The sequence below is a fragment of the Triticum dicoccoides genome, chromosome 2B, assembly GCF_002162155.2.
Source record: "Triticum dicoccoides isolate Atlit2015 ecotype Zavitan chromosome 2B, WEW_v2.0, whole genome shotgun sequence".
NCBI classification, from domain to species: Eukaryota; Viridiplantae; Streptophyta; class Magnoliopsida; order Poales; family Poaceae; genus Triticum; species Triticum dicoccoides.
In genome coordinates this window covers 25,537,382-25,548,865 of record NC_041383.1, presented here as the reverse complement: position 1 = coordinate 25,548,865, position 11,484 = coordinate 25,537,382, and the positions used below count along the sequence as shown (strand labels likewise).

The following is an 11,484-nucleotide window of genomic DNA, read 5'->3' as shown; positions in this document are numbered from 1 at the left end:
TGTTCTCGACCCCATTTCAGTGTATGGAGAGCTATCTCTCAAGCAAAACCGAACATGCGTGCATTTAAAATGGAATATCCCTTGATAATATAATTTATTATTGTTCCGTAGGAATGTATGGGCAGCTAACTCAAAAAAATTACAATGTAAATACCTATGAATTTTATAATCTTATTTGTCATATATACAATACACTAAAAAAACGATGTCCTCCCATTTTGTGACGGCACGGCAGATCGGGGAGCGGCAGGAGAGGTACGGCGTCAACAAGCCAGAGGCCGCCGGTGGGTCTGAGGGTTCACATGCCGGAAACATCACTGCTGCCGGATTCAACGCCGCCGACAACCAAGAGGCGAGCCTTGAGCTGGTCGCCATGAAGGATCCGGTGAAGGTGGAGGACCACATGAAAGAGCTGGAAGAGTGATTGACTAGCGACAAGAACAGCTCCGTGCGTGCTGTATGTTGCCGGATTCGGTGGGGTGGGGAAGACCACCATTGCTACCGCCTTGTACTGGAAATTTGGGGACCAATTCGACCACTGAGCCATGGTCAACGTGTCTCAGAGCTCCGGCATCAGCTTTCTAGTGTTTTCGATCTCTTATTCGTGTATGGAGAACTATTCTCTTAAGCAAAACTGGATGTGGGTGTATTTTGAAACCGAACATCCCTTAATTATATAATTTATTATTGTTCCATAGCAATGTACGGGCAGCTAGTTTCGAAAAAATTACAATGTAAATACCTATGAATTGTACAGTATAATCTAAAAATGTAGATACCTAAAAAAATTTCATACATACAAGATATACTAAAAAACAATGTCCTCCCGTTTTGTGACGGCCACCGTGCTGTGCTAGCCGAAAAACCCAAATCCAATCCCCAAATAATTAACAGACAGAGAGGTCTGCCGCAGCCGCCGGCCAGAGGCACCTTCAATCCGGCCGCCGGCAGCCGCCTCCTCCGCAGATTCTTTTTTTGCAGGTCTCCTAGTCGACGTATTGGGCTTCGCTTGAATCGTCTGCTTCTCCTCACCCATTCCAACTTAACCATCCTCTGTTTTCCACCCAAATCTCTGCACAGCTCTCCTCGATCGGCAGGCGAACAGCAAGGCCGGCAGCCATGGAGCTGGTGGTGGGAGCTTCGGAGGCGACGATGAAGTCCGTCATGGGCAAGCTGGGCGTCCTCCTCGCCCAGGAGTACACCCTGATCCGGGGCGTCAACGGCGACCTCCAGTACATCAACGACGAGCTGGCCAGCATGCAGTCCTTCCTCCGCGACCTCACCGCCGTCAGCGCCGGCCAAGTCCAGAGCCACGGCCACCGGATGAAGGACTGGATGAAGCAGATCCGCGACATCACCTACGACATCGAGGATTGCATCGACGACTCCGCCCACCGCCTCCACGGCCTGCGGTCCGACATGTGCTGCTACTACTTCGCCAACAGCGTCTACGAGGTCCTCACATGGTGGCCTCGCCGCGACGTCGCCTCCAAGATCTCCGTTCTCAAGATGCGGGCGCAGCAGATCGGGGAGCGGCGGGAGAGGTACGGCGTCAACAACCCGGAGGCTGCCGGCGGATCTGAGGGTTCTCATGCCGGAAACGGCACCGCTGCTGGATTCGACGCCGCCGACAACCAGGAGGCGAGCCTTGAGCTCGTCGCCATGAAGGATCCGGTGGGGGTGGAGGACCACATGAAAGAGCTGGAAGAGTGGCTGACTAACGACAAGAACACCTCCGGCGTGCTGTATGTTGTTGGGTTCGGAGGGGTGGGGAAGACCACCATTGCCACCGCCTTGTACCGGAAATTTGGGGACCAATTCGACCACCGCGCCATGGTCAACGTGTCTCAGAGCTCCGACATCAACGCTGTCCTCACCAACATCAAGAATCAAGTCATGCCGCAGTCCAGCGGCCAAAGGCAGCAAGCCGGCGGAGGCGTACTCGGCCGGCTCAAGCGAGGCACCTCGGCATTGGCGGCCAAGTGCTGCAGCGCCGGCGCGTCAGAGGAAACACGTGGTGAGACGAAGCTGGATAAGCTCAAGAAAGATCTCGGGAAACACTTTGATGACAGCAGGTACCTTGCACACATCGGACCCTTATTGCTTTCTCTGATCAATGCTTAATGAGTACAATCCTGATTATGTGTAATATGAATTACAAACTGATCAAGATAACATGGTTTACTTAATTAATTGGTCTTTTGGTACTCATGATATAGCAAGCATTATACATCAATCAGGGACAGGGATTAGTTCTGGATATACAGTTACATTTCATTCATTGCATAACTTCTTGTTTTAGCTGATGAAATTAATGATTACTTGGCCGGAATCCCCGCCTATCCAATTTGTTTCTTCGCAGTTTTATTGTGCTCCTCTCCCCACATCATTTGATTCTGATATAAAAACGTGGGAAGTAGTGCTGTCTTATGGACATGAATTTTACAACCATTTAGTTCAGATAGAGGAGTTAGTTTTTGCTGGTCTTTCACTCTCTGCTCTGTTTTTTTCAAAACTCAATCTCTGCTCCCACTTTTGGTTTCTTTTCTTGCAGTTACTTGGTCTTGGTTGATGATGTTTGGTCTGCAGCAACGTGGGACCAAATCAGAAAGTCACTTCCTTCAAGCAAGCAGCGCACCAGAATAATAGTTACTACACGGTTTCAAGCTGTTGCCACAAGACGCAGAGGAGAAGAAGGTGATCATACTCGTAAAGTTTCCCCTCTTGGCATTGGAGAATCTGAGAAGCTATTTAAGCAGGCCTTCTTTGAATCCAAAGGAAGCAAGGTTGATAAGGTTCCAAAGGAAGTCTGGAAAATGTGCGGTGGGCTGCCACTGGCCATAGTTATCATGGCTGGTCATGTGGCTTGCAACCCGAACAAATCAGAGGACGAATGGTCGAAGGTTTGCAATTCTCTATTTCCAGAGTTAGGGAAAGATCATGGCAAAGATGGTGGGAGAGATCTTAACCAGGAGGAAGTTGGTAGGATTGTGAGTCATTGCTACAATGACATGCCTGCTGACATCAAAACTTGTTCCCTGTATTTGAGCATATTTCCAAAGGGCCAGAGAATCAGCAGGAAGCGTTTAACAAGGCGATGGATAGCTGAAGCTTTCGTTGCTGAGAAGCAGGGCCTGAGTGTGGAGGACGTTGCAGAGACATATTTCAATCATCTCATAAGGAGGAAGATCATCCGACCAGTGGAGCACAGCAGCAATGGGAAGGTGAAGAAATGCATAGTCCACGACATGGTCCTTGAACACATTGTAGCGAAGGCAAGTGAAGAAAATTTCATCACTGTGATTGGTGGTAACTGGCTTATGCAGCTACCTAGCAGCAAGGTCCGCCGGCTGTCCCTCCAGGAAAGCGATTCCAAACGTGCAAATGATACAGAGAAGATGAACCTGTCTCATGTCCGATCACTGACCATGTTTGGGAGCTTGAACCAACTGCCTTCCCATTCATTCAAGTTTGGAATTGTACAAGTCCTGGATCTTGAAGGCTGCATAGGTTTCAAAGCGCATCATACAGAGGAGATATGCAAGATGCTTCTTCTCAAGTATCTCAGCCTCCGAAGAAGTGACACTAAACAGCTTCCAAAAGCGATTGGAAAGCTTGAGAACCTCGAGACTCTGGACATTAGAGAGACAAGTGTTGTTGAGTTGCCTAAAACCGTATGCCAGCTTGAACGACTGGTAAACGTACTTGGTGGGGATAAAAGAACAAGAAGGGCACTGAAGCTTCCTCAAGAGTTGAACAAGAAGAAGAAAATGAAGGCCTTGCGCATACTGTCAGGGATTGAGATTGTTGGGGGATTGGCTGACTTGCATCATCTGACTGAGCTGAGGAAGCTTGCCATCTACAAGCTCAGCACCATGAGCGACGATCCGAGTTTCAAAGATTTAAGCTCCTCGATCGAGTACCTTGGGGGCTACTCTCTGAACACCCTCATAATTGATGACGAGTCATCCAAGTTTATCAATTCACTGGATGATCTGTCATCACCACCAAAATTCCTTGTTGCCCTCGAGTTATCTGGCAAGATGGTTCAGCTCCCTGGCTGGATCACACAACTCACTGCTCTCACCAAGTTAACCCTCTCAGTAACAGCTCTCCGGACAGATAACTTGCTGCTCCTTAGCAATCTAGATGCACTGTTCTCCCTCACCTTCTCATTCAGGGCAGAGAAGCAGGATTCTGAAACACTGACTATTCTAGCAGAAAACAAGCTGTCCTCTGATGGGGAGATCACAATCCCAAATGCTGGTTTTAAGAGCCTTAAGCTTCTTCGCTTCTTTGCTCCTCTCTTGCCAGTACTGAGCTTTTCGAAGAATGCCATGCCAGAGCTGGAGAGGCTTGAGCTACAGTTCAGCATGCTGGAGGGGCTCTATGGCGTGGAAAACCTTGCGGGAATCAAGGTGGTGCATCTGACGTTGAAGGACAAAGACGGTGAATATATGACGAAAGAGGTGCAGCACGAGGTGGAGACAGCAGTGAAGAGGAGGACCGATGGCAAGGCACCCAAGATAATCCTCGATCAGTGACCGATTCAAAGTAAGAGCCCGGCTGTGGTTCTTTGCAAGTCTGTAAGTTGGAAACATTCTCATTCTTGCCTGTTCTCAGATATTTCACGCCACGAATGCTTTACTCTCTCGAAGAAGGAAGGATGATATTGTGAAAAGAAGGATGGTGCTTCATCCAGGTACGTTGTATGACAGTTGTGTTGAATACCTAAATGTTCTCTCCGTCGTGTTTGTGTGTGCGCGCGCACTGCAAATTTGATAATCAGTTACCGAGATCTTGTAGTTCTCTTTGACGCAAATGTTGTTGTAAATTTCATTCAAGACGATGGGACATCTTATACCAGAATCGTTAAATTGTTCAACATGTTCTAATATAACGAAGATATGAGAGAATTATTTGTCCATGGTTTCTGTATTTTGTAAAGCGGCAGTGGAGGGGAACAAATCTGTGAGGAATGTTGTTGTGAGGAATTAATCTTGTGAAGCATCTGGGTCCATATGTGGTAATTGGTGCCGACTGTTCCATTGGGATATTCTCCGGTCTAAAACTCTAGAGAAATGGTGAGAGTCGACTAAACAACCGGAGACAAACCGATGCAGGCTAAGCTAGCACCGGGAGAGTTTAGCAGTGCCATGTCCGTCCGCTCGAGTTGGCTCAGGCTAGTGTCAGTCCGTTCGAACAGACAGCTTGGCATCACTCTGATTCCATACGCTGTGGGCTGGCCACTGTGCCTAGTGATTGGATATTCATTGGGTAGCATGGCAGCCTCATCTTTCTTTTTTGTAGGAGAGAAGAAAAAAAAAGAAATGCTTGGCATCATCTTTCTTTTTTGTAGGCATCTACTGTGCCTAGGTGACCTAGGTCAATACTGATCCGTACCAAAGCGGATCCGTACTGACCTAAGTCAATACGCTCCGCTTTGGCCCAAGCCTACCGGCGACGGGCCTCGCTTCGCTCGCTCGTCAGAAGTTAGCTTTTCTCTTTGTACTTGAATTTGGAGCATAACATAACAAAGCGGATGCTCAGCGACTGCTCCGACATGTCCGGCTAGAGGGTAGGAAGGAGTGGAGCGAGGCGACCCCGGGTGCGTGCCATCGATTGCCGCCGGTACTCGCCGGAATCGTAGGTGGTGGCCGGGAGAGCGAAGATGTGCTCTTTTCTTCAACAAGGGTCTTGTTGCAGGATGCCTTTTCAATGACGATTCTATTGCAATAATCAAACCACACAATGAGCATATCAGACGGATTGCGACTCGGCCGATCTTCCGCGAAGAAAGAAGAAGAAAATATATGAAAGCGTGTAGCTCACCTACTTTATTCATACGGAAAAAAGGAAAAGAATATGCAACACGGAAATATGGATACGTGATGTGGATCGATATCCACTCGGGCGGGCGGGCAAGCCAGGTGTGATGTCTGATATGGATTGGCATTTTGGCATTCAAAACTTGACGTGGATTGGCATTCATCAGCCTCCGAGGAAGAAAGAAGGAAGGAAATCAGAGAAAAGAGATTCGGTCGGCAGTTGGGCAGTCGGCGTGGCCTGTCAGCTTTCGGCCTGCTGCCCAACCCAGCATAGCCAGCTGCCTAACCGTACAGGTACAGGAAGGGTCGGCGTGGCCTGTCAGCTTTCGGCCTGCTGCCCAACCCAGCATAGCCAGCTGCCTAACCGTACAGGTACAGGAAGGGTCGGCGTCGCCTGTCAGCTTTCGGCCTGCTGCCCAACCCAGCATAGCCAGCTGCCTAACCGTACAGGTACAGGAAGGGTCGGCGTCGCCTGTCAGCTTTCGGCCTGCTGCCCAACCCAGCATAGCCAGCTGCCTAACCGTACAGGTACAGGAAGGGCAGCGGCGAATTGACGGACGCAGTGGAGAAACTTTTTGTTACCACGTGACACATGTGGTAAGCAATTCAAATTATTTTTCTCTAAAAGAAAAAAGGCATTTTTGATTGAATGGGACAATGGAAGACTCAAGCGGGCAAACCACGAGGAATTGATTGACGCGAAGCGAAGGATGCGGACGCGCGCGTGGCCGTCATCTTCATCCCGCATTGAGTACTCGACACGGAGAACGATCGATCATGGGGCAGAGGAGGTGGAGCCGCAAGCCTAGACGGGCAGGCACCTACCTCGGCGAGTATAGATAAATATACAAGCTACGCAATGCCCCGCGCATACTCCCTCTATTTTTGCCTCCGCCTGCCGCCTCCGCCACCGTTTCGCTGCTTCTCCTCCTCCCTCAGGTACGGCCGCGGTTCACCCTCCTCCTCCTAACCTTCTCTACCAAATGGAATGGCTCCCTCTCCTCTCCCTGGAAGGTTGCAAAAATGGAAGGATCAATTGTCTTCTTCCTACGCAGCGCTTCCCTACTCCCTTCACTTCGCGTGAAACAATAGGAATTTCTTCGAACTGCGTATGTATTTTTATTATCGAGAAAGCTAAAATCCAGTCGGCAGGAATTCTCCGACAGATCCGCACGACTCGGATCGCGTCCATTTCGGATCGGACGGCGCTTATTAATCGTACGACAGTTGTTAATTCCCTTCCGTTTTCTCCACGATCCCGTAATAAATGGTGATTGGATTATGTTTTAACTGCGATCATAATTCTAGGCAACTTTATTATCCCGTAATTAATGAGTTACCGTTGGCATGATTATCCCGTAATAAATGGGTTGCCCTAATTTGAAAGGCAATTAGTGGGTCACCTCCTAATTTGCATGATTTTGTCAGTCCTTTTCTCATCCTAATTTCCCAGGCAAAAAATAGTGTACAAGGTGGGATTTGAACTCTCAACCTTAGCAAGCTAAGACATCTAAACTAACCACGCTAACCAACTAGCCAAGCAACTAGTTGTCTATGTTGCATTTCTTTTTTATGATATAATATGTATAGTTTGCTTTGAATCTTCCTTGTATGTTATTATAGTTTGAGACACCCCATGTAGTTATCATGTCAGTTTGAGATACCCTCTGTAGTTATCATGTCGTTCATGTATAGTTATCATGTTTCCTCTTTGTTAAAATTATCATGTCGTTCATGTATAGTTATCATGTTTTCTCTTTGTTAAAATTATCATGTCGTTCATGTATAGTTATCATGTTTTCTCTTTGTTAAAATTATCATGTCGTTCATGTATAGTTATCATGTTTTCTCTTTGTTAAAATTATCATGTCGTTCATGTATAGTTATCATGTTTTCTCTTTGTTAAAATTATCATGTGAAAAAGGCATTCAAATACACCCCAGTAAATTCTGTGTAAATAGCATGGTAAGATACATACTATGGACCTGATAACTTAGCTATAAACACGTGGTAACTTTGACCCATGAGGATAAAAGTTGTTGAAAACTTATCCCCGATAACTTCTATGTCAATAGCATGGTAATATTTCACACCACATACCTGATAACTCACGCACAAACACCCGTGATTATGTTTTTTACCCGAGGGATTTTTTCTAAAACATACCTTGTAATTTATGTGTCAATGGCATGATACCGAAGGGTCGGAAGGTAGAACTGTCCATAACTTTTTGCGTGAATAGCATGATAACATAGGATCCCGGACCTGATAACTTAGATATAAACACCACAATAACTTTGACACGTGGGGAAAAGTTGTTGAAAACATACCACCGATAACTTTTTGTGTAAAAGCATGATAAGATACACTCTTAGACCGGATAACTTAGGTACAAACACCACGATAACTATTGACCCATGGAAAAGTGTTATTGAAAACATACTCTGTAAATAACATGGTAATACAGGCTCTCGGGTCTGTTAACTTATGTACAAACACCATGATAACTTTACCCATGAAAACAGTTTTTGAAAATATACTTCGGTAAGAATGTGTGTAAAATACATGGTAATATACGCACAACAGAGCTAATACCTTACTTAGCTCAGGCATGATAACTTTTGACCTAAAAGAAAAATCGTCGGAACATGGCAACATGGGATCTTGTTTCGAAGGTCTCGCCATGGCAGATTTTTTTGTGAAAATGGATTTTGAACCGAATAGACCGTTTGAGTTACAAAACATTTTGAAATTTCAAAATAAAGTGAATCTATGATGACATTAGTTTTTCTGCACTTTAAGTGCATTTGCATGTGGGGAGAAATTTAAAAGAAATCATTTTTATGCGCGGAATTTTTATATGTAAACATCATGGTAACTTATGTACCACAAACGTGATAACTTGCATATCCGAGACGTGATAACTTTTTATTCGGAAAAAAATTCGTCGGAACATATCAACATGGGATTTTGTTTTGAAGGTCTCGTCGAGACGGTTCTTTTATGTAAAAACATTTTTTCAATCGGACCGACGGTTTGGGCTACAAAACATTTTGCATTTTGAATTTATTTAGAATCTTTGCTAATGCCATCATTTCTGTTTTATATGCATGCATGCAGACTTGGAAATGAATTAGAAATTTGCTCGCACACCACACTCGCTCCTGTTACTTTTTGAAATAGTGCGGATGTGTTGCAATCCTCCAGACGTGTGGAAGTTAGTCAAGTCCTTTTATTATTTCCATACAAGTGGGAGTAGGGATTTCTTTACGCGTCCTTCTCGTGATCTTGTCTCCTTCCTTCTTTATTTGCTTTGCCTTTCCATGCGCGAGTATCTATCTACTTATTTACTACCTCTTCTGTAATTAAATGTAAGACGTTTTAACGGTTCAAAATGATAATAGCATACAAGGGCATATTAAGAAGATGAGGTCATCAATGCATGTGTAGGACATGACAGGATATGGAGCGAAACATCGGCTATCTACGCAGATTGTTTTATCCTTGTTGGCATGATAGGATCTGTAGAATTTATGCAGCGTGTTCGTGAAACTAATGAGGTAGCCCACTCTTTAGCAAAATACGCTTATGATAGTAATTCTTCTTGTAAGTGGGTCGATGAACCCCCCAGATTTTCTGGTGAATGCCATTGCAAACGATGTAACTATATTACCAATTCAATAAAGTAGCCATGATGGCATTCCCAAAAAAAAAGATGCTTTTGCTCCATTCGCTAATTAAGAAAAAGATAATTATCCAATTAATTAGTAGAAAATCAGGTGAAACCGGTACATCACGCCAACAAAACACATGGCACCCAACCGATCTGGCTGCCCGCAAAGACCCACATATCACTGAAGAGAGAAACTCCGTCAAGGTTGCTAGCAACTGACACCATAGTTACTTCTCCCCGATCAAGTAACTCTTGCTTCACCACAATGACCAACCAAGAGTCTTCATTGTGATTCACTTGCAGCTCCGACTTCACAACCACAGAACAAGCAAACGCAAAGACAAACCCAGGGAAACGACATGCGGGTGACAAAGTAGAACATGTCATGACCCCATCTCTTCTTGTAAACATCATCATTGCCACATGAGTCGCAACACCGACCACTCGCATCACTAGTCGGGCACCCGCCAACTATGATGTAGTGCATGTCTAGCTTCAGCAAAATATGATCGAAGGGGACCAATTCTTCAAGACGATGTCTCAAGGAGGGAAGCCACACGGGAACAACGCCGTTTCCCGACTCTGCAACATGGCCTTAGGCTTTCACCTGAGGGAGGGAAGCCCCCCTCAGGTACTTTCTTGGCCCATCATGTGTCTTCTGGTCCAGAAAAAATCACCAAAAAGTTTTGCTGCGTTTGGACTCCTTTGGTATTGATTTTCTGCGAAGTAAAAAATAAGAAAAAAATAGCAACTGGCACTGGGCACTATGTCAATAAGTTAGTCCCAAAAAATGATATAAAATTGCTATAAAATGATTGTAAAACATCCAAGAATAGTAATATAACAGCATGGAACAATCAAAAAATTATAAATATGTTGGAGACGTATCACCTGTGTCTTCGTCCTCTGAAGGAGAAGTTGACCAATTCACCCCTAGTGAGAGACACATGTGGACGATGAAACAATCCCAACCATCTCCTCTTGTCTAGGACTTCTTTCGTCCCTTTTGGACCTCCAAAGTGTAGGGCCCTCGGGAGCCTCGAAGATCACAGTATCTCCTGTCAGCTCATTGAATTCCAGCTTCACATTGCTTGAGACAATCTGTGTAAGGAAAAACACACAATGCATTAATGATAATAGCAATAAAAACAAAAGAAATAACTGTTAGAAGGTTTATATAATTTGTTAACGCTGCAGGAACAAAACTCGACTGGAAATAGATACCCAACAACATGCCAGTTGCAAGGCTGCTGGCGCACCTTGACTTGCATAGTCGACATGGTAGTGATGACGCCATTTTCCTATTAGTGACAATAATTAATGGCTAAGTAGACTACTAAATTTGTACACTAAATTCACTATCAAAATTGGATTGTACACATAATCATTCCGTGGATTCTACACACTACTAAACTTCTATTGAGTATGGATTATACACTAAATGAAATTTCACTACTAAAATTCTACACTAAAACGATGATTTTGTGTTGACTTGCAAAGTTCACATGGTGGTGATGGTGGTGCCATTCTACAAAAGCATTAATTCATCGGTTTCTACTACTAAATCAACACAAAAGACTAGCATCCGGTTCTACACTAAAACATATACAACACTACAAAAAATTCAACCCTAAGTACAAAATCTGTTTCTATTCTAATAAATAAAATTATAGTAAGTATAATCGGATTAAACACTAAGTACAGAATCAAATTATACTTTAACTAATCTAAGTACAAAATTGGTTCATGGACGTCCATGGATTCAACCCTAAGTACCAAATCAAATTATAATCCTACTAATCTAATTCTAGCAATCAAACTTCAACCCTAAGTACAAAATTGGTTCATGGACGTCCATAGATTCAACCCTAAGTTCAAAATCAAATTATACTACTACTAATCTAATTCTATACGGACGTTCATGGGTTCCAATTGTCGAAATATAATACGGCGGGAGTGAGCGGCGACGAGCGGTGAGGCCCG

The 11,484-nt window shown here is 44.7% G+C and overlaps 1 protein-coding gene and 1 pseudogene across 3 annotated transcripts; both read left to right on the top strand.

The window, feature by feature from the left end:
* Nucleotides 1-865: 865 nt before the first annotated feature.
* Nucleotides 866-4,927, top strand: LOC119361910 (disease resistance protein Pik-2-like). 3 transcript variants are annotated; one of them, XM_037627080.1, is made up of 3 exons: nucleotides 866-981; nucleotides 1,081-2,075; nucleotides 2,555-4,927. In XM_037627080.1, the coding sequence occupies exons 2-3, from the start codon at nucleotides 1,120-1,122 to the stop codon at nucleotides 4,542-4,544; spliced, it is 2,946 nt and encodes a 981-aa protein (XP_037482977.1). In that variant the 5' UTR covers nucleotides 866-981; nucleotides 1,081-1,119; the 3' UTR covers nucleotides 4,545-4,927. The 3 variants fall into 3 exon arrangements, with proteins under 3 accessions (XP_037482977.1, XP_037482978.1, XP_037482976.1); XM_037627081.1 differs by having other exon boundaries at nucleotides 889-2,075; nucleotides 2,555-4,554; nucleotides 4,624-4,927; XM_037627079.1 differs by having other exon boundaries at nucleotides 889-2,075.
* Nucleotides 4,928-6,734: 1,807 nt separating this feature from the next.
* The window catches only part of LOC119361909, an 11,937-nt pseudogene continuing 7,187 nt past the window's right edge, over nucleotides 6,735-11,484 (top strand).